The 24307-nt window shown below is 45.0% G+C and overlaps 1 protein-coding gene across 2 annotated transcripts in view; it reads left to right on the forward strand.

The window, feature by feature from the left end:
- The first annotated feature begins 3458 nt into the window (after window positions 1-3458).
- The window catches only part of Sox102F (transcription factor Sox102F), a 341468-nt gene continuing 320619 nt past the window's right edge, over window positions 3459-24307 (forward strand). The window contains exons 1-2 of one of the 2 annotated variants that reach the window (XM_033471820.2): window positions 3459-5434; window positions 18792-18845. In XM_033471820.2, the coding sequence (XP_033327711.1) occupies window positions 18843-18845 (3 nt within the window). In that variant the 5' untranslated portion in view covers window positions 3459-5434; window positions 18792-18842. The remainder of the gene's footprint in view (window positions 5435-18791; window positions 18846-24307) is intronic. The other variant, XM_033471823.2, reaches the window with a different exon arrangement.

Here is a 24307-nt window from a genome sequence, read left to right on the forward strand (position 1 = left end):
AGTGTGGAGGGTTGAAACAACCGTGTATCACTATCGATTCGAAATCGCCAGGGCTCTTCGTAAACGACGAATACTCGTGTTGTACACGCAGCCATAAAGGTTACATCGAGGGAACAGGTACTTTCAGGGAAATTTCGAGTGTTTCTAAGGTGGTCGCTCGGTTCAATTAATTTCACGACCGACGAGTCGCCTCGTGGCGACTCGTCCCGTCGCGTCACCGAGGCGAGCAGAAAAAAAAAGGGCCGTGTAGAATGAAACGAGAGCACCAGGGCCCGGAGAAACGGATGAACGGATTGTCCGAGATAAGAAGAGATGACAGGTAATTCGGTCGATGGAAACGAGACAGCTGGCCATGCCGCGTCCCGAACGCACCCACCGGTCGCGCGTCTTAATCCTTCTTACACTTTGGTCGCCGGTTTTATCGATCCCTCCGGCTGATAACACCCGGACCGGTAGAATCCACGAGGCTTTCCAACCGCGACTAATTGCCCGCCGCATGGATGTCGTTGGAAAATTGCTCCAATTTCCTCCATCCTGTAGCTCGCGTAAAACGCGAGTTAGTTCGCGGCGGTTGTAGATCAAAATCGCCGACACGTTTAAGAGCTTCCTGATGCTCGTGTTTCGCATCCGTCGTCTCTCGCATTTTCTCAATTTCATCGTAGAGACGCGAAGGCTATTGGGGATCGCAAGGCTAATGTGTCAACTAGCTCTCTTACAGAAAACTTGATCTATCTCTCACGTATTATTAAAGCGTTACGACCAGCTTTCGCGAGGGTTACTTGCAGCAAGAAGTAATTATATTCACGCATCGATGAGTTCAGCACATCATTGCTTGATTTTGATTGCAGTTAAACCTACTTATGCGAGTTAATTTCATTAGGATGCTGGGTGATCCGCGGACTCAATTAACCCCTTCAGATCGGTGTAATAGTACCATTGACGCGTGACAGTGATTTTTAAACAATATCGAATTCTTTTTGCACTGTTGTCCGTTTTTTGATATTGTTCGCTGTGTATGAAGTAACTTATGAAGCACTTTAGCTCTCTCTCTGTGTATGTTTACATGTAAAATTTAAAAGATTCTTTTTTTGCGTAAATTTATTTTAGCAGGAGGAAATTAGCCCTTAAATATTAGGCCGCTTTTGACTTTATTGCCGTAATTCGCAAAGATATAAAAAACGTCCATGATAGAAAGAAGTCGTCGAACAAAAGTTACTTCGCTCTCCAAACTTATCATGTGCTATACAAAAAACATCGATTACTTGTTTATTATTTTTTACAATTATTGAAACGATTAACAAACAGTACACCACGCGATAGATTTGGGCAAAAGGAGTAACTTTTGTTTGCGAATTGTTGCAATGGAATGAAAAGTAGCCGAATATTTAGAGGTTAATTAACATGCTTAAAGGAAATTTACGCAAGAAAAAAAGATCACCTAAAACATATTTATATATATTTTACATATCCTCAAAGCTTCTGAATTTTTTGGAATTTTCGGGTCGGGAATCATTCCCTGTCCTTCAGTTTATAAACAAAAAGGGAGGCTGAGATACGATTATGCGACGCTTGCGGCTCGTCTTCAGAGTCGCCGATTGTCAACAACTATAAAAACGCGCCGCGGGGCTCTCGAATAATCGTGACGTTCTCTTCCCCATCAAATTGTCCATTTTTGTTTACAAGCTGAGAGACAATTGGGGAGAATCTACTGTACCCGGTGATTATAGTGTGTACATTTCTCCTGCACCCTACGCTCTCCTGCGCCCTACTCTAGCCGATAGACGTTGCCATCGATTACGCAAATACTACACAACAATCTTGTTTACACCTACAACGGTTTGACTTGTTGAACAGACTAATAACGTTATAGTATCCTCGCGGTGGAAAACGACAACTTGAGTAAATATTTATATTATATTCACGCATAAAATAAATATTTCAGGCTTCTTAGAATGATCTCAGCAGAACTTGCCAGAAGATGCTGATCACACTCGGAGACGGATAAATGATGTACGAATTTGTTTTAATTTTGACTGCATCTTCTCGCACCCCCTATCAAACCTCTTCCAGGGGCGAGAGCTACATTCTTGACCCCACTCCGACACACTAGACTACTAGACAATCTTTCTAACGAAAGAATCGTCGCCTGGTAGACGATTAGACGCGGATGACATTCGGGCCGCGGTCATCCCCGGAACAGTAGTTCCAGAAGGTCGTGAATCGTGGTGCAGGTAGTAGGGGTATAATACTCGCGCGATCGGCTGAAAGCGTGCGTACTCGCGGCTTAAGCAGCACTAGCACCAAGACCAGGACCAACACCAGCCCAGCATCCTCTGCAGGCAGCGGCAGCAGCAGCAACAGCAGCAGCAGCGAGGAACAGCCCTCTCCACGCGGCTCACACAGCAGTCGGTTTCTTCTCCTCTCGTCTCTTCTGGTCACTCTGTTCCCTTGCCAGTGGTTAGTCCAGGCCGGCTCCCTCTTTTCCCGTTCGCGGTTTCTCTCTCGCTCCTGTCGATACGCGTTGTCTCTGGGCCGGGTGTCTCTCGTTCTCCCCTGTTGGCTCCTTTTCTCTCCCCGTGGGCTTCTCTGTCGGACCGGTACCGGCCCGTCACTATCTCGCTCTCCGGCTTCTCGGAGTCTCTTTAGTTTTGTGCGCTACCTGCCTGCCTTGTGGCTCGCTCGTATCGTATCGTATGTAAGCGAGGTGCCGGTGGCGGGACGAGGCGAGCAGGAGATCGAACAGGCGAGCAAGCACAGGCGAGGTTCGGCTCTCGATTTGCCTGTGTGTGGGGCTGCGGCATGGCGTTGTCTCCTCTCGTGTAGGCACACACGGGGCCCTCTCACACGTGCTCGTCTCACGCACTCGTCTCGCGCACGCACACGGTGCGTCGCGCGTTACGTCGCGTCGCCTCGCGTCGCCTCGCGTTGCCTCGCGTCACGCCGCGGTCTTTCTTTCTCTCTCTCTCTCTCGGGAGAGAGCAGAACGAGATATCGGAACAACCGTACAACGAAGAAGCAGAGGAAGAAGAAGAAGAAGAAGAAGAAGAAGACGACGACGACGACGAAGAGGAGGTGGAGGAGGAGGAGGAGGAGGAGGAGGAGGAGGAGGAGGAGGAAGGTTCGTTTGGTTTCGCGAGACGCGAGTACGAGCGAGCCAACGGAACGGAGCGGCACACAGAGACTTCCTACGGAGAGCTGTCCGGCTGTATAGAGGCAGCACGTTAGGTCCCCTCGAAGAGAGGCGAGAGATAGGGGCCCCGGCGATGAGGCGAGAGAGCGAGAGAGAGCCGGATCCTGTGTATGGGTCGGAGCCACGCGATTGTGTGTGGCCGGTGCACAAGAGCGTGGCTCCCCTCCCTCCGGAGCCACACTCCACCACACTCCTCCTACCTCTCAGCCTCTACCTCCTTCTTCTACCTGCCGGGCCGGCCGACACACATGTATATGTGTACCTTGGTCTTCAGTGTAAGATCTGAACCAGCGGAGAACGCACGCTATTGTTATATCATTATCATTGTCATCGTCCGCGGCGATTCGCGCCCGTCCCCGCCGCCGCCGCCTCCGCGCCGCGTCTACCGTCTTCGCCCCCCAGTGCCGGCTCCGAAAATCCGCAGGAAAAGTCCTGCGAGAAACGGCGAACCCGCGTCGACAGGCTCCGGAACGAGCCCGCGAGAGACGATCGCCAGGATCGTGTGCCGGTCCACGCGCCGCGAGATCGCTAGATCGCCGCGAGATCGAGAGATCGAGACACATTGCCGGCTCCTCCCTCTCCAGGCCGCTGCACACCGGCCTGCTCACGGCGCTCTCTGCTCTCTGCTCTCTGCTCTGCTCTGCTCTCGCCGGCAGGATTCGGCCGGTCCTGTGTCCCCGGGGTCAAAGGATGACGGGACGTAAGGTGTCGCCGGCGCGCCCTCTGACAAGCAGCCGCGCACGGGGCGGCCCACCTGTGTGAACACGTGGGAAATCCTCACCCGCACACGCTCCGCACATCCTCCTCCGCCGGTCTACGACACGCACGCCCACCGCCGAAACCTCGTGGGTCCACCTGTTCGAGCCGGAGCTCGCCGATCGATCATCGATCCCGGTCCGATCGCGGTGCTCGTGGACGCGCGCGAAACCTTCCGATCATTCAGAAGGATCAGCTGTGAGAATTTTTGGAACGCCGCCGAGGGACCAACCGACCGACCGACCGACCGATTTGGTGGTGCGCGGCTAGTTTCGTTCTATCGATTTCACTTTGGCATAGTAGAGAGAGAGAGAGAGAGAGAGGGAGAGGGGGAGAGAGGCAAGAAGGAAGACGTCGGACTCTGGTCGATTAGGATCGAGGGGACCCAATGACGGGGAGGAAGAAAAGGAGGTCTCGGGTCTCGACGGACGAGGCGACCAGGATCGATCGGAAACACGCCACGGCCGACGCCTAATTAAATCGATTAGACTTTGGGGTTAATTGTTCTGGAACGCCGCGCCGCGCGCGGTTCCCGCCTACTGTCATCGCCGGCTCCGGCCCGCCGATATCGGGAACGTGAATCGTTACAGTGCTAGATATCGGGACTATGTATAGATCGTCCGCGACGCTGTCATCTCGTTGCTGTCGTTGTCTCGCTGTCGTGTGACCCGAGCGTCGCGCGATCCAGGATCGTGAACACAGAAACTCGTGTGACCTTTCGTCGGTGTGGATCGAGGCCCGATATATCGCGGGGAGTATCGACCGGCAGTGGGATCGACGAGGAAATTTTCGGTGCTAAGTGACGTCCCGTGTTCGACAAGCTAGGGTACCTCCCAGTGTCACCGGTATCTGCTGCTCCTCCGCGGTGCGTCGTCGTCTTTTTTTTTCCGGCGACCCTCGGGAGGACAGTCGTCTCTCCTCTTCTCGTCTTCCCCGGTTTCTAATCGGTACCTTTTGTTAAACCGGGGGGGTAATCGAACCGAACCGATTGTCCGGTCGAGGCCTTCTACTCTGGTGGATAAATGTGATCGCAAAACTGGTGTCCTTTGTTCAGTGTTCCGGGCCCTTCCGTTGACAAACAGCCGGGGCCCGAAGGCTTCCGTCTAGTTCCCCTCCCGCGCGTTCGCGATTCTTCGCTGCTGTTCGCAGGGAATCGTTTTGTGGTGACAGAGAACCGGCTCCGGCTCGAACGCGGTCCGCCTGCGACCCCGATGATTGCTCAATTAGTTTTAAACGTGCTCGCGTAGTGCGCCCGTCGCGGCCGGATAGCTACGAGGCTAACGATCCAGGTGAATCCGTGCTAATCCGTGATCAGTGCTAAAGGTATCCTCGAATATTCCTCGCGCCGAGCTGTGGACCACTCGGTGCGCGTGATACTCGGGCCTAGCTCCCGCCAGGAGACCACGATTATGCGAACGAATGGTCGCTGTGATAAATGATTCCCAAGATCCACCATAGTCCCTGGAAGCTACCAGTTTGGAACTGACGGTGAGTCCATACACTCTTTCACCATTTCGCAATCGGAACGCTGAAAATCGGACCGCGTTCGGTGCCGATCCTCTTCGAGTGACGATGCTTCGGAATTGGAGGAGGACGGTGCGTTTAGGATTAGATACCTTCGAAGCTCAACGGTATTTCCGCGGTCGAAAAAACCTTACTCCTTCATCTCCCGCCAAGTGGTAGGTTAGGTGTCTTCGCAGTCAAGGCGCTCGTAAGCCGCCGTGTTGCAGTTCTGCGTGACATAGACTTTAGTCTCTCGGTCTTTTTTCCTTTCTCGCAGGACTAGATGTACTCCATTCAACATTCTTTTATAGATGTTAATTTCTAGCACAGGAATGCATGATACGATAACAGTATCTAGGTAGCCAGTGCTCACAGACCATATCACATCGTGATCTGATCACGGTGCCGCAACTCCGACGCGATATTATCTCTCATCGCAATCATTCTTCTATCGACCGACTTTTTAAATCGTTCACCTTCGGCACAAGGGTGGCTAGGTGCCGCGATAGCCAAGCTGTTCGTTCGCGTCTGTAATTTCGATGTCTCCTCGATTTGCCGCTTCGCCTAATTCCTCGAAGTTCTCGAGTCACTCGCTCCTTCCAGCATCGGTGGAAATACAGGACTCGGTCGATGTATCGTCAACTGCTGGCAACCCCGTTGTTTTAGGACCGATGTCATGGTATCCAAATCGATTCTGATAGAGACTGGATGTCGGAACGCGAAGCCGGTGCCTCTGGTTCCTAAAAGTTGTGAACCAAATGAACGATGCGAAGTTCCTAGTTTCTCGAAGATGTACCCGAGTCTGCTCGCTAAAGATCGTCGTCGCTGGAGGCGACGAATCCTAATCGTCATAAGGATCGATCGAAGAAGCCCCGCTTAATCAGAAAAACACGTCAGCCTGGGTGTCGGTAGCAGGTGGGAACACGTTGTAGCGCGATTAGCCGTTCGGAAAATCGGAGTCATCAGCGTCAGACGATAGTCGTTGTCGAAGACGGTAAACGTCAGAGCGGGGCCCGGCAAGCTGCGCTGTCAGATGGGATCCGCGGGTCTCGTTTAGCGTAGCAAAAACGTGGGTTCTCGGTGGTATCTGTCGAAAGGTATCTCCTAATAAAGCGACGGCGCGATAAGTAAAGAGGAATTGGCGTTGCGGGACGTGTAAGGAGTTCCCGTTTCGCGGCGAGTCGTGCCTGCTCTTTCGCCGGGCCCAGAAAACCCGGGGCCCGGGGGCCCGAAGAGGCGAATTCGAGCTCGGCTCGGCGCGGCGCGCGGCAAATGGAACGATAAATCCTTCGATTGTCGAACGTCGATAATCGTTCGCGGCGGCGCTCCGTTGTAGACACGGCGGAACAAACATCGTCGGACCCAGACCTGTTATCGCGAGCACGTGATCAACGGGGACCCGGGCCGATTTCTGCGCTCGCGAGAAGTGAAAATATGGCCCCGGTCGCTCGGTCACGTTTACAATGTAACACGCCGATCGACGATCCGCGACAGACTCCCAGGAAGCTTTCGGTGAAACCGACGGCTATCGGCCGCGAGCGACGCGCGGAACACGCCGAGCTCTTAGGAGATTCACGCCGAGCGAGCGAGCGAGCGAGCGGAGCGCAGGCCACGGTTCTAGTTCCCCGATTTGGTAGCTTGCCCGCAATCGCCGACTCGCTATAATTTCTGATTATTTTAATTGACCCCGCAAAAAGACCTCGCGTCGGCCACGGGAACAATCGTCGATGAAATTGCCGGTACGCGCCGCGGCGGCCCGCTTTGGAGCTGGCCGGACTTTCTCGATGGCTTTTTACGCGCGAGCTAGCAAGCGGAATCGGCCGCGTCACCGCGCTAGATGACGAGGGAGTTACTGTGAAATCGACGGGGATTCACGAATATGCAAAAGGAACTGGTTCTGATCGCGAACATTGTTGCTTCTCGCTTCTTTTATCGCGCGTTCGAACTTATTAATTTGCAGCTTTCGTCGCAGATCTTGGTAAACGGTTTTTCGAGAAACGGCTAGCCCAAGTTCCCCGGACCGAGACTAAAGTTTACTTGTCTGTTTCTTTCTGTCATCTCGCATTGATTGAATACACTGCATTAAGCCGGATTCGTCTGCAAAGTGACATGGCGCGTGACCAGCATAGAAGTTGGTTTATCTAATGCAGGAATCAGGATGACATACTTGTAATACGAGAAGCGCAGGTGATCGCTAGATTCTATGCAATTCTGCGTGATATAAAACTGTGGAAAGATTGAAAGAAACGAAGTGTATTGATTAATTTGGGCTTGTTAAAATTATTAACGAAGGAAATGATATTGTGCTCGGCTCGTATGTTTGGCAATCGATGCAGACAATTTCGATCTTGCATACAGAGATCCGCATTCTAGCGATAGATCGGAGATCTTCGTGGCAAATAAGTGTCCGCTGCTGGAAATAGAATCTGTGCACGAGATTTTTTCTTGCTGAAGTAATTTTAATAGGTCAAAAATAATAAGTAATACTTCTACTTATTCAAATTGCAGCTACTCGGTGTCGTAAACACATGGAGTCCGTAGTCCAATGATCGCACGCATGCTGACTCACGGCTGACTACACACCACCGTGATACACACACGTTATTGCAAATATTACTCTACACACGTTATTACAAACATTATTGTAAACATTATCGCAAACATTATTACAAACATTATTACGCTTTTCCGAAGTCGGAAACGTGCCATTTACGTGTCTGTCGGACCCTTGCGAGATTTCCGACATGAGATCAGCCTAGGAGTTCCCGTTTCTCCATGATCGAGCATTGTCAAGAAAAGCTGCAGAAACTCGTGGCGAATGGAAATTTGTCCGATGAGTAAGTCACGAAATTATTCCTGTCACGTTGACAGGAAAATCGGCGACCTCGCGTTCTCTCCGAGAACTGTAAAAGATTATTCTTATTCTTGAGAGTGACCGATGACTTCGATTATGATCGTTCCAGAGGATTCCTCGAGAAACATATCCGGGGAGAATAAATTACGTGCTGCTCCGTGTACACAAATTAATTCATTCGTGCCACTTAACATATTGTCAACATTTATACATATATCGTAAATCGTTCTCGATCGATCTATCCGGATCGATATTCTCGAGGAATCGATGCATTATATCCTAGTCTCTAATTTTTGTATGCAACAATCTGCATTATGATTATTCTGCAGTTGTGCGTAGCTTCTTTGCTGACTGCATTAGTTCCTATCATTTCTGCACGCAGAAATCTGTGATTTGATTAGCCGTCGATTAGGGACGATTTTTAAGTTGACACTCGAACTTGCTGACAAAGATATAGCCGATGACGCTTAGAATCATTCGTAGCTTTATTTATCAAGTTTTCTGAACGTACTTCGTGAAGTACTCCTTCTGAATACATCAGTTTTTCTGCAAATATCAAACCGGTAAGAAAAACTGCTTTCTGGTTTCTTCATCTACGTTTCCATCTGGTTTGTAATACTGTAAAAATGTTTCTATGAGAAATTTTTAGATAAACTTCTTCTTTATTCATGCATATTATCCATTCGTACAATAATAGAAATCGTGCGAAGTTTAAATAAGTCTAATCTTGTCGTTGTTATAAAACAATATGCATTATAGTTGCGTTTAGAACTCGGTAGTTCTAGTGGAAATGAATCGTGGTGAAATTTTAATTAGTCGCGAGAAGCTTGTTATTCGAGTAACAATTCTGAAAATCTGTGTCCAATCGGAGCCTCGACGTCTGAGCGATAAAGGATTAAACTACTCACTTTTCGTCAACTAATCCGAATCACTGTTACACCCCATTAAAACCAATCGTGAGATCAACTTGTCGCGAAGAAGCACCCGCGAGAGTCTGTTTAATGAAATTTATACAAACAAAAATAAGACGGCCTGCGTTTTCGGGACTTTTGGAATCGCGTCGACAGTCGCCGGCATTACACGCGTCGCCGCGCTGCACCGAAATGAAGAGGTTGTAGCTGTCATTGGCTGGGTAACATTAATTCGCGGAATAAATTCATACGGATAATAAAATGAAGAACCTGTTGGCAGGCCGTTATAAATTAGGCGAAGATGAAAAATTCGCCACCGCCGCGGCGCGGCGCGTCGCTGTTCGGCCGTGCGGATCCCTCGCTCTCTCGAAAGAGAGGCGAAGAAAGAGAGCGAGACACGCGATCGCATTAACGAGACCAGCCGCAAAAAACGAAGACAGGAATTTCGAGCGTGCAGAATACAGGAAGCAAGGGAGACCAGATACGATATCAAAATCTCGACGAGAGCGATCCGCTCGAGCTCTCAGCGCGACGTCCTTGCCGAGCGTAACGGAGCGTTCTCAACTCGTCGTGCTCTTTTTCTGTAATTAAACGCTTTTACTTTGTTTTCGGTATCGATTAGCTGGCGACAAAGTATCCACGGGGAAAGCGTTAACCCGCTCTCGGCTCTGCTAGACGCGATTCCCGGCCTCGCGATCGCAGTAAATTATTAATCAGGACCGCTAATTACACGTTCGCCCGTTGCTCGAATAGGCATTCCTCCGGTATCGTTCTATCTCATTATCAATCTCCGCCGATACGCCGGGATTTTCTAATACATTTAATTAACCCCGTTGCGTAAAGCCCGGCGCGGCGCGCGGATCGAACGCGTACCGCGCGAAACAGTAGCGGCGATCGGCGCGAGCGCCAGCGAAACCGTAATAATTCGGTCTTCCAGCGAGCATAAATTCACGCACCTGTTCCGTATGCACGTCCACGCTCCATCGACGAAATTAACTGCCGCGTATATTTCATCGTTCCTTTACTTCCTCCACCTTTTTTTTTCTCGTTCGTCGTTCCCTTTCTCTTTTGCTCCTGCTTTTGCTTTTCCGCCTCTCTTTCCCGCCCGCGACCGGGCCCGTTTCTCGCTTTGTGTATTCTCGATCTCTAACGGGCGGATATAAATATATATCGAGCAACTTAATCGTCGAGCCGTTCGCCAGCTGTCGATGATCGGCCCGAGACCACGGATTCCGACGAGAATCGCTGCTCCCGGCGTTGAACGCGCCTAAACGCGCGCCCGTACGGGGCCGCGGGCCTAATTTCTGCTGACAAATGCTCGAGTGTTGAATTGGACTTAGGTCATCGCTAGATATACGAAGCGATGCATGTTGGAGCAGGAAATAAGAGCGTTTCTCTTCGAGAAAATTGTTTGGAAATCGAGATTGTAGTTTATCATTTTGCGTGAAACAAATACAAAGCGGTAGAAACGGTTAAAGAATTTTTAAATACTGTTGCATTGTTTTGTACCCGTCGAAGTTGTTAGAAACAGAAATAGATGTCTATGCAGATCCAGTGTCTTGCAGTTAACTCGCGAACGGCGGACAGTTTTCGTAACTGTACTATTGACGTTATTTTTAACGATTCCGTGCTTTATTCAGCAATTTTTCAGAACATATTTTTGAAGATACTTCTTGCAGACTTATCAGCATTTCTGCTGTAACAGCAATTTATTTTATTCAATTGCCGAACATTGAGCGATCGAGTGAATGATTTTATTGCTGTGGGTAGTCTTGCGAGGGTTAATACAAACTTTATTGTGAACAAAAATCTGCAGGATGAAATTCCAAATCATATTCAATTTAGAAACACACTTCTCTGTTCGAAAACAGTGGAGGTTGCATTAATTTGATCAACATTGACGTTGTACTCCTTTTATCATTACTTTACAGTTATTGCAACAGATTTTCTTTTCACTTCTGAATCTCTATCAGTCGCATCTTCAGTTAGTACACGTTCAACCTTAAGAAAATGAAATTGTCCACCTGTCGTTGGTTCGAATGGTAAAAAACGTGGCAGAATATTGTAGAAGAATTTGTTCATATTTTCTAAGAGGATACGTTTAATACAAAATCGTCACAGGGATGGTTGTCGTTGAATCAGCGGATGGAAAATCATAATAGGAGAATCGTATGCTGTCTATATTATTTTTATGACCTGACTGCGGATTTTATGGATTTATGAGAAACATGGTAACGCGAAATACGAAATAGGGAAAACCTAAAACGAATATGATGGATTTTTATTTTGCATAAAGATCTGCAGTCTGTTTATGACTTCATATTACAATTGTATTCTGCGCGCGTAGTGCCATTCAGATTATATTACTTGCACTTACATTATCTTCATATTACAAATTATACATAAATACCGCAAATTATTCATTATCTTCATATTGCAAATTATTATCATATTGCATTATCTTCATATTACAAATTATTCATTATCTTCGTATTACAAATTATTCATTATCTTCATATTACAAATTATTCATTATCTTCATATTACAAATTATTCATTATCTTCGTATTACAAATTATTCATTATCTACATATGACAAATTATTTATAAAACGCTAGAAATTATTCATAAATATCAGAAATTGTTCATACATACCACAAATTGAACAACGTGACTCTCGACCGTGCCACATGCGGACTACCGAAAGAATGAAACGTGTTAAACATTCGCATCCTTAATGTGCTGGGTGACCAAATACTTGTGGTACCATCGCTGGCCAGTGATTATTTTCGAAAACAATAACGCCGGCGTATCTGGTTGCTGCCGTTCGTTCGCGAACGTTGAACGGTAGCCACCTTTAGTGGCCATATTTCCAACTTAAAAGGAGCTGCTGTCAGCAGTGATTTGGGTGGTGGGTGAAGTGCCGCTTTTATAGTACGCACGGGAGGAGACAGTCCAATTAAGGGCACATTTGTATACTTAAGTGCACCGATATCGATGTATAAATCGGTCCGCGGACCACGATTTATGGCTCCGCCGAATGTCGTAAAACGTACGGGCAGCCAGATACAGTCTGAAGAGAGGCTGGGCCTCCGTGTTCCTGGAAGCTGTGCCCACGTCCCGGGCCCGTTCACAGCCCGAAGCCCGAATCCCAGCCATCCGGAGCGTCTTCCTCTCTTTTTCGTCTCTTTGATCGCTGAAAAAGTCCGTACCCGGGGGACGACCGGTCGTCGGTCCGCAATGTCACACGAATCATCTCGGACTCCCATGCTACGCCTTCCAGGCTGAATGAAATATTCAAATGAACCGGTCCGCGGGTGACACGCGACCCGAGTCGACGTTCCCTGGACCGCGGGCTCTTGCGGTCCCGTGCCTGTCGAATTTCACACTTGCCTGGCGATTTCTCTTACCGATGATAGACGAAAAACCTGATTCACAATGCATCGGAGTTAAGTCGATCGAATAATGCTGCGAACATTTTTTTTCTTCGAGATATATAAGCTCCAGATTGGTGCGTGTGAAATGTCGAATTTTCAAGTGAATAGTAAGAACTTGGTATCTATTTTTGAAAGATGTTTGTTCAATCAAAATATGACTCGTTTGCTTCGATGCACTTCTCTTCACGTTTGTTTAATGTATAAATGCTATTTTTGAAGAAGTTCTGGTCTTTTGAGTGAACAAACAAGGCTTATAGAAAAATTACACGAATATCCGCGGAATCTATACTCGTATAAAATTCCAAATAAATGATAAAAATATGGAATTTTGGTCGGTTTGCTGGATTGTGACAGAAATATTCTACAGGTCTAACTGTATGTTGCACATGTAAAACTCGTTTGATGTTCTTACGAGTTTGTGAATAATTAAAAATTATAAAAATCGTAGTTCTACACCTACATCTTCTTACACTTCTATCTGTTTTTTATACGTCGATCGTATGTACTAAAATTTTGTTCATTGTATAAAAACTTCCTTCTTTTTCCCATAAGTGAATTCATCAATTGCCTCGAAGATCATGAATAAGTTTGACAGATGCTTAAACGATAGAACAAAAGTAAATTTAATTTGTCGAATGGTTTTCGAATTCCATGCAATTTTCAGCATGCATATAAGTTATCGACATTTTGTCGATAGCATTTTGTAAAGTCTAGTCACAGGCTCGCGTAAAGCAGTTGAAAAAAATGAATTTTCTGTTGTTTTTTTTATCATTTTAAATGTTATAGTCATCGTCTAATAGGCTTGTCCTCCTAAAAAAAAATTCGAGCCGTTTATTCGAGTTTTAGAAAAGTGACATATTCCGTTTTCCAAGTATCCTTAAATATATAAGTATATGTTTGTATCGTGACAGTTTTTGTTTACGATGTATTTTCTAAATGATACGCGACACATTTACTCTTCTAACGTTTATTGATTGCCAGGAAGGTACGCCGAAATGATACGAAATAGCAACAAATGTGTCGACGCCTCCAAGTGTTCGAAAAAAGTTCCGAGTGTACGATGTTACTCCGAGGTTACTTTAATTATCAGAAGTGACGGAGCGATATTACCGTTCGCGCATTCCCGGGGAACGGTGCGACCGTATGAATAAACCGTTTTCTTATTTCACCGGCGACGAGGCTTTTCTCCCGATTCCCCGCGTGCATTTCATGCACCTGCGACTGTTCTAGAGTAGCTGGCCCCGGGGTTGCAGGCGAACGGTTGCACGCGTTAACGAGTTTCCCGCGATATTTCGCGTTTGAAAACGCGAACTCGAACGTGCGAGAGCCAGCGTTAGAAACTAGCCGGCAATTTGTCGCCGGCCGACGCTTTTCAGCGAACGGTCACCCATTTTCTAATCCGTCTATTTATCATCGAGAACCGCGCGCGTTAGCACCGGGACCGCGTAAAACCGGTGAAATCCGAATGGATATATTGTCGATACTTTCTATCTTGTTGCCCGATGGGAGACGATCGATTTTTAGAAATCGAGATTCCTCCTCGAACGACGAGAAATTCCCCGGCCACGGATGGAAATTCTGACATTCAGTGGACGTAACAAGCTTTCGGACACCTTTTAAAACGGTATAACTTTTTTTTTAAACTGAACTAAACCACTTGAATCTTCTTTTTGGACATGCCAGATGGATTAGTTTACTGTACAATAATTTAAATAATATGTTTTTATTTTGCTACCACTTGGAGTGAGAAAAGAAATGAAAAAACTCACGTTTTTTCGCTTGATATTATTAAGAATTTTCGACTCCTGCTTCGACGATCGACTTAGGAATCTTCTATTTTGCATCAAATCTCTTGATATTGCATCAATCTCTTCAATCGATGCTTAATATGTGCTTTTCACCCTTAAGTTTCTTAGAATTTCTCTTAGCTTATTAGCTATTAGCTCCTATTAACCCTTTGCACTGTAACATCGAGTCAGACATTCGCGATGAACATTTCACACATGATCTACTAAATATTAATGTTATTCGTTCGTTTTAAGTCGAAACAAAATTCGATCCCTGTATCATGAAAGTCTCGGAATGGAACTAAATAAAATATGATGTAACAAATGAATGAAATGTTCGTTGAAGGAAATAATTGAGGACGAAGAAGTGCTAATCGACGCACAGTTGTGAAAGAAATCGTAGTGCAAGCGGTTGAAACTCGCGTAACAACTATCAGCGATCTCGCGGATCGCTAATGTTGATTGCGTTATTATTGACATAAAACAGGTAAATAAAAAGTCAACATCAATTGTTTTTACTTCGCGCATGAATAACGAAGGGGTCCAAGTTCGATTGCACAAAGGCAAGTGCATGAAAAACGTTTCTTTTTCTACAATTTTTTCTTAGAATTGTATTATCACAACAGATGAATAATTAATTAGTAACGGTCTCGCAGACCGACAATAGTAATTAAAAGTTAGAACCTTGAACAGAATGCCATCGCAACGAAATCGTCACTGCCGATTAGACCGCCATCCTCAAACTTCCTCTGCGATTCATTTCTTTTTACAAATTAAGTACATGCAATTATCGTTCCGCGCAATTCTGCGAATCCGCGTGTGCCGCGCCGATTGTACTCGTACTCGAAAGTTTCATTAAAAATCCGCGACATTTTCGAGACCAGACAGAACCGAAGGAAGCGTTCAGATAATAGGATAACGAACAAAACGTCGAGCCGGGATCCACGAGGAGCCAGATTTCCTCCGTCCACGATCCGGAATTTCCCAAGCGGCAACGGGTGGGTCGCCGAGGATTTTTCTTGGCTTTCAATTAAAATTCCCAGGGTGCACGCGACACGGTCGAGCCGACACAAACGATTCCTACGAATTCCCCGTGGCGGAGATCCCCCGGCGCGGTCCTCGTTTTTCGCCGCGGAAACGGTACCGCGTTTACCTTCGGAAACGGAGATCGCAAAGCGTAATGACGGAACGTTAGCAGCGGAAACGATGACTGAATGCGTCATCGTAGTGTCTCTCGCGAACGAAATTCATTTTCATGCGAGACAGTCTGCCGTGGAATGAAAAGGGCCGGCGAAATGTTACCAAGGAAGCGCGTGTCTCCGACGGTTTTCGCCTCGCGAACGGCCCCCGGAGGGGTTAAACCCTTTACGCGCTGCGTCACAAAGGAGAGCAGAGTTTACAGCCCTTGTAACGCGAGTTGCACCCCTCCCTCATTCTTCTGGCCCGGAATGCGCTCGCAGACAGGATGGGAAGGTATATTTCCCTTGTCGTAAATCTTCTTCGCTTGTTTCTCGCGTGCTCTTCAACGATCGCCGTTGAGTTACGCTTGCCGCGCGGAGCGGAGCGGCGCCGGCTTCGAGCGGCCCGCTCGCGTCTTCACTCGTAAACGCTCAAAATGAAATCCTTTAAAGCACGGTATATTCATTCCGCGTCTAGCAATTTGCATACAAATCTGACACGTTTCTGTCCGAGCCACCCGGGAATATTGACGCTCCTTGTACAAGCCCAGCCGGGGCCGCTGATACGTCCGCGACGTATGCTAATTGACTCCTTCACGCTTTTTTCGCCAAGCCCGGAGTCGAGTGTCTCGTAATTCACGGCCTATGGCTCGGACATGCCTGAGGTCCACGCTCCCCGGAAATGGCACCCGGCAGTCAACAGCGAAACGGGATGGCGATACCGTTTCCCTCATTGTTTTCGTTGTTTTATCTCGGCTGCTGTCGTTCCTCTTGATCACTGTGATTGACGGTGCTGCGTTCCCGGCTGCTGATTTCTCGCGATTTATGCGATTCACGGTTTCGTGCTGTTACTGTCCCCGCGGGTCTTTATGCGAATACAAAATTATTAATATTATTATACGAACTTTGTGTTTATCCGCAAAATCGTCGATTGTCGTGTCAACTGTCCTGTATTTTGGCAAAATTTTATTTCCCTGCATCTTGCCGCTTTTTTAAACATGCTTCTACCTTTCTTCCCGAACTTCGCCTCTTACTGTATTATTTTCGATTATTTTCTCAATTTATTCACTTTATTTAGTTATCCCGATCACTTCTTTTCTTTTCTATCGTATCGTTGTATTTTTCTTCTCATAGCTCCTTTTCTTTTTCTTTTTTCATATGCCATTTGTGCGACATATTGTCAAGTTATTGCGACGGAGAGATTTTTCCCTCGTTGATCAAATAAATATTATTATCTACGAAAAGCAACAGAACAGATATTTTTGTCGCATTGTTGCTGAAAATGAAATTATCAGTTGCAAGAAGTTCGTTCTTTCTTCACTCATTTTAACAGATCGAAACTATTACAGAACATTTTAAAATTCGATTAATCTCTCTACTATTTTGAATTGCATCCATTCAATTCTCTCATCATAAATGCATAAGATTTGCAGTCTAATGACAATTCTGTACGTGACTTCGTAGACACGCGGAGCTGTAGAGTGCTGGCTTAGACTTTGTATCGATAGATAAATGGATTCGCGATAAATGATAATTCACACGAGCATTCGAACAAAGAGTGAACACTCCTCGGAATAGGATAATTTTCTCAAAATTGCCTCGGCTCGAAAATTTGCAGTCCAATGACAAGCCTGTACGTGATTTCGTAGACACGCGGAGCTGTAGAGTGCTGGCTTAGACTTTGTATCGATAGATAAATGGATTCGCGATAAATGATAATTCACACGAGCATTCGGATAAAGAGTGAACATTCGAACACTCCTCGGAATAGGACGATTTTCACAAAATTGTCTCGGCTCGAGATTTGTCTTTTGGAAAGTCGCTGGGATCGGTTTCGACGGCAGGGAACAGGTTCAGTTGCGTAGACGAAGGACGAAGATTCTTGAAAATCCTTTTTCTCGCGTACCACATAATTCGGAAGAGCAAACACGGTGCCGAGTTTAGGCACGCTAACACGGGTTGCGTAATACCCGCGGTATATGCAAATACGTAGATCAAATACAATGTTACCGGCACAATGCTAGGCGTTATCCACCTTTCGACGGTCGTTTTTCGGAACGTCATGCAAGTCGCTTCGAAAAATCCACCCCGACTACTTTCCCCGCCTCATTATGTATCGCCATGAACGCTCTTCTCGCCGTAAGGACTACTTAACACCCCGTACGTTTCATGGTTTCCTGCAAGTCATTGGAACACGTCGCTGCCAACGTTTCACAATCCCTGTGATCGTCGATGGACATTGGCCGTTGGGAACCATGTCTCGATGTCTGGGACATACAGACGGATCGATAGAATTATTTTAGTCTCTGGATCAAGGAATTTCAGTCTCTGAACTATGACTATGGAACTCGACTATAGAACTATTGGGTTGGCAACTAAGTGATTGCCGATATGTTCAATGAAATAAAAAATTTTTTTTGCTTGGAACGAAGTTTAGTCTGTAATGTATTTTCCATTTTGTTCGATGACCTTTTACCATCTCTCTGACAACTTGAAAATTCCACGCTCGTAGAAAGACTGATCCTTTTCGGCCAAAAACCGAGTTAAGTGAGATTTTACAGCGTCATCGTCGTTAAAAGTTTTACCACGAAGGGAGTTGTCCAGGGATCGAAATAAGTGGTAATCCGATGGCGCGAGATCAGGGCTATATGGTGGGTGTAACATCAATTCCCAACCAATATCTATCAATTTTTGCCGAGTGGACAAAGACGTGTGCGACCTAGCATTGTCCTGCTGGATAATGACACCTTTACGATCGACCAATTCTGGTCGCTTTTCCTTGACCGCTGCATTCAATTTGTCCAGTTGCTAACATTCTCACGGATAGTAAAAAATAACATAATAATAATAATAATAATAATAATAATAATAATAATAATAATAATAATAATAATAATAATAATAATAATAATAATAATTTTATAATATAACATTTACGGATATCATAAAAATGGGAGTGAGAGACATCTATAAATGAAATCGGCAATTACTTAGTTGCCAACCCAATATCTTGAACTTAACTCTGTGCGCTCAATTAATCTGCTTTCCTTTTACTTCTCATTCTGCACAGTTCATAGTCCGCTTTCTCTGTTTACACATTTTTCCAATCGCTGTTCTAATTCTGTGGTAGTGGCTGTTACACTTTCCTCTATTCTTCTCTTCTTTTCCGTTTCAGCCGCTGTATCTACTGCTCTGTCTTCTAAATCATGTCTGCTGTTTACTACCGATGGTAAGTCCCCTGTCCATTTCCACAAAATCTCTTACTAAGTGTCCTAATACTTCGAATCGATGTCAGTCTAAATCTTGTCTTCTTTTCAATTTTCCAGTGTCATTGAATCTACGTAGAGAAATGCGAGATTGTACCATAGTTGCTTACAATTACATCGCAAGGCCCTGTGCAGGATTACGTTTTTACGTTAAACACGACGAGAAATTGCATTTGAAGAAGTTGAAGCTTAATGAATCTTAATGAATCTCTAATCTTGCTCGTGAATGGTTTTAATGAATGAAAAATAAGATATTACGCTACCAAGCGATATTAACTGCACAGTGATTGATTAGAACTCGATTATTCTTCATCATTTAACATTGCGTTCTTTCAAAACACTCTCGCAAGTTTCTACGAAACCGATCAAATTAGATTACCACGCGCGGCAAAATAAACATATCTATTAGATGTACAGTAATCAAGACGAGAATGAGTGGATAAACTGCACAGTAATTGATTAGAAATCGATTATTCTTTATTATTTAACATTGCGTTCTTTCAAAACTCTCACAAGTTTCTACGAAACCGATCAAATTAAATTACCACGCGCGGAAAAATAAACTTACTATTAAGAATACAGTAATTAAGACGAAAATAAGTAGATAAACTGCACAGTGATTGATTAGAAATCGATTATTCTTCATTATTTAACATAGCATTCTTTCAAAACTCTCACAAATTTCTATAAAACCGATCAAATTAAATTACCACGCGCGGTAAAATAAACTTACTATTAATAATACAGTAATTAAGACGAAAATAAGTAGATAAACTGCACAGTGATTGATTAGAAATCGATTATTCTTCATTATTTAACATAGCATTCTTTCAAAACTCTCACAAATTTCTATGAAACCGATCAAATTAAATTACCACGCGCGGTAAAATAAACTTACCTATTAAGAACACAGTAATTAAGATGAAAATGAGTAGATAAACTACACAGTGATTGATTAGAAATCGATTATTCTTTATTATTTAACATAGCATCCTTTCAAAACTCTCTCACAAGTTTCAAACAAAACCGACCAAATTAGATTACCGCGCGTTAAAACAAACTTAGCTATTAAGGGTACCGTAACCAGTCTTTAAAGTATCGGTATTGCTATCTGATCGGGGAGCCATTTTCAAAGATACCGCCCCGCTAAACTGCGCTAATCGATCCCTCTAATATCGCCAGCATTTAATTAAAACAGTTCGATTATGATCACGGGGCCGCGATCATAAAAGCGCAGCGTGGGTAACCGTAAAGCAACGCCCCATAGTTCACGCAATAACGAGATCGTCGGTCGCGATACGTTTTCCTCAATAAAGCATCGTTGCGCGCGCCCGTAGCGTACGCGTTTTATCGGACGGTTGGCTCCGATTTGAATATGTTTACATTCCTGTTTTGTTTTATCGGGGCCGCGCGATCGCCGGCCGTGCAGACGCGACGAGCATCGCCGACGACGGGAGAGGATGCAGAAAACGCCGATCGGCATCCGACTTTTGCGAAACAGGTGGTTTTCGCCATATAGGAGACGCGGGACGGAACACAATGAGACGCGTCCCCGCGTGGACCATAATCCGTCTTCGGCGAGCCAGTCCAGTTCGCCTTGGCATGGAAAATCGCCTTGTCGCTCGACGAAACTCTCTATTGTTGTTCGCCGGCTATTCGATGTAGAACAATGTCCGGCCGGACGAGGGCGATTGCGACGCAACCGTTTCCAGCCGATCGATCAATCCTCCCCGGAACGATCGCAATTTAGCCCCATTTGCATGAGCCGGCTGAATAGTCCCGGGACGGTTGAATCCCTCTTCGGGGTCCTAGGAAATGCCGTTTTAAAAGGTTCATTCGGAGCCCATAACTCAAATAGGTTTCTTTCTTAACGCTAGATTTACGGAGCAGTAAAAGCAGCTGCTTTCTATATCGATAAAAGCGACAATAAGACATTTATTCTGATTTTGTAACGAGTGTTATTGCGATGTTTGCCGCAGGTAGCACATGTATCGGATAAATAGCTCATAAATGTATCTTTGCGATCTGAATAATCCTGATATATTTTATCCATCGAAACGTTATTAACCCTTTCGCTACGGGCGGATTCTCCGTCGCGGTACTTCTGCTGAACAGAGCGCTGCGACATCACTGCACGCTACGCGACGGCGATCGTCAGCGGAAGTCGGTACTCCGCGGAATTGAATGAATTTTTCGAACGAAAAAATTTTTCTCCAAAGGGTATTTATAAATAAAGGGTATTCCAGGGTATTTTATAACGTCTTAGCATGCGCTCTTTAATTTACAGTATGAGAGGAAATAACATTATGCAATATAATGCATCTTATGGAAAGCCACTATAGTGATCCGTAGTACCTCAGTGGCACCAAATGGAAAGCCACTATAGTGGTCCGTAGTACCTCAGTGGCATCATATGGAAAGCCACTATAGTGGTCCGTAGTAGCGAAAGGGTTAATAGGATCTTCAATCATTTTGCTAAGCTAAGAGGGATCTCAGAATTGTTTTTCTATATGATAATCTCGAAGGAAATTGTTATCATGGGGATCTCTTATATTGGCTCACGATTAAAATTGTTATTTCCATTGGAAATTCGTTAAATGTTATCTGTAAATTGTAAACTCTAAGAAATTATGAAATCATCGCCGCGGTGGATAATGTGTTAAAATGTTTGATTCAGTTTGCAGCCTAGCTAATTTGGTAGATCAACTAATAAACTAATAATTTGTTGTTAGTGGATTATGGATTTTATATGTTTGCAATAGGGACGAATAAGTCAGAAGAATTTGGGAACATTGTCGCGTTGTTTGCAACTCGTTAGAATTCTTAAACCCTTGCCGAATCATTTTCTTCAAAGTTACAATGATTAGAACTGTTTCGATTGTAAGAATTTCAGAGAAGGGAGAGAATATTATTATTTATCGCGTGATTATATTTACTGAATGCCTAAATACTAATAATTAGACTGCGGATTTGATGCATTTATGACAAAAGTGTGTAGCTGAAATATAAAATTGTGAGCGCATAAGAAGAATTTAATACTATAGTTACACTATTTTCAGTTTGTTATAACGATTAAAAGAAACAATTTATTTTTATTTAATTTCTTATCTTCGCAATCGTCTATGAAAATTATTACTTTGCATAAACAGAATTTCATTGTGACTTAAAAGAACGGAGTAACATTTATAGTTACCTGATTATTACAAGAAATCTCCATCGCGATTCAGATTCGTCAAAGTACGGCAAATGATTAACACGTTACCTGTTAGAACAGTTCGCGTTAGGGGCGTGCAAAACCTCTAAGAAATCGTCAGTGGGCGAACAGGAAAGGAAGGTCTCCATGGAGCAATCTGTGTCTGGGTCAAGTTAGAAGACGATGAAAGCTGCTCTGCCTTCATTGATTACGCTTGTATTATTCCTACCACAATTGCGTAATGTTCTCAGTCTAATAACGTAAAGAGTAAAGTCGATATAAGTGGCACGAGCTGTGGAGCTGCTTCGACGTTCAACGTTCCGTGCAGTAAAAATTACAATAGAATTTTAACGGCCGTTTTTCTGGAAGTCCGACGCGATTCGGAGCTTTCGTACGTTTTTAACGAGTCGGAAATATTTCGGCTGGCAGTAAGGAGGGGCCATTAAAGAAAGCTCCACGGCAAGATCGCGCGCGTTTATCACTCGCGCCATATGAAACAACACGCGTCCACGTCGCGTCCCCGGCCCGGTTCGCCCACTTAGGCTCATCGAATCACGATTCTACGAAACAAGTATAAAAGATCAAAGGGTTTTCGGGGGGGTTTAACGCTCGTGGAGACTCGGAGCCGTAAAACGGCCAACAACTGCGAAATAAAGTAAGGCAGAGAGACGCGTCTCTGGCCGGCTCTCGAACGATCCACGTTCTTAATTCCGAAGACAACACCGCCCACCGGTACTATTTACGAGTAGAAGAGGGATCTCGCGTGTTACGCCGCAACCGAAATCGATTCCCGAATAAATTGCCGCGTAGAATTTCGATCCTCGATGCCCCGAAAATCCTCGATTCCGACCGAACGCTTTCAGGAAGACGTCTCATTAAGGGCCGCGTCATTAATTTTATTTCTCGTCTATTCGGCTGGAAGCGGCGCTGCGCAAGGACAGCGGAATTAGAATATCATCGGAAAGCATCCACGCTAGGAATTCCTCCGAATTTCCATTGGAAAGCGGAGCATCTACCTGTGATCCCCATCTCGCGTTACCTGTGCAGCTGCCGACGATGAAGCGGTCGTCGACCCAAACACTTTCGGCTCGACGTTACCTTTTAAGGTCTAGGAATCGTCTACGATCAGGCTTGCCTGCCTCCATTCACGTCCACCTTCCATTCGAGAAATTAAACGCGTGGTGGTTCAGATACCTCAGGTATCCGAATTCTTTTTTATGGGGATACGTTTCATAGGTAAACAATATTCGGTCTAAGGCGAGCAACGTACAACAAGATTCGTTCAGCGAATCAGGAATCAACGAAATCAACCATGCAATCGTTTTATTATTCGAACATCTTTGACTGCCATGACTAGTTCGCAGATTCGTTGTACATTTAATTGTTTTAGTTACTCCTATGCAACATATAAAATTTCTCTACTCTATTGGAAAATAAAAGTTTCGTAACACACAGTTTCTTTTACATTAAATAATACAATAATTGGGCAATGGAACGTTTGAATGTCAGAATATTTAAAAAATGAATGTTCGGATAACAGAGTCTCTACCGTACTATCTAAACATTCATTTGTCTCTTGAGCGGTTCGGATAATCGAGGTTTTACTGTATGAGTAAAGGCCAAATTGTTTAGCGTCTGCATAAATTTCTGACGCACCCTAAATTAAACTTCGTCTGTTAATTTTTACCATAAATGCATTCAATCCGCGAAAAAATTCAATCTGCTAAGTATGAACGTTATTCCCTTCTTTTAACATTGTGCACTCGATTGGCGACTCTGGGACGCCATAAAAAATTGCTATATCACATTTCGAAATAATTTTCATATTATCGTTTATATCCGAAAAACTGTTGAAAGCGTAAATATTGTACGAGCATTTAAAATCGCAACCAGTGCAATAAAATATATGGAACCGAGATGCCCTAGATAAAATAAAATATTTTGATTCTGCAGGGTTTACCAAAATTATTGTACAAACGGGAAATGGGTTCTTGAGATCATTTGAAGTAACTTTTTCCTTAGCGAAAATGCAATCCGCGGCTTCGTTCGCGAGTTATTAACGAAAAACAACGACCAATGAGAGACAAGATCAGTCGGCGCGAGGCTACCGAGCCAATGAGCGAAACTGGGCTTCGACCGCCGGTCGCTTCGCGCAAGCTAATCTCGCCTCTCATTGGTCACTGCTTTTCGTTAATAACTCGTAAACGAACCCGCGGATTGCATTTTCGCTAA

The sequence above is a fragment of the Megalopta genalis genome, chromosome 9 (assembly GCF_051020955.1).
Source record: "Megalopta genalis isolate 19385.01 chromosome 9, iyMegGena1_principal, whole genome shotgun sequence".
In the NCBI taxonomy this organism is placed as follows: domain Eukaryota; kingdom Metazoa; phylum Arthropoda; class Insecta; order Hymenoptera; family Halictidae; genus Megalopta; species Megalopta genalis.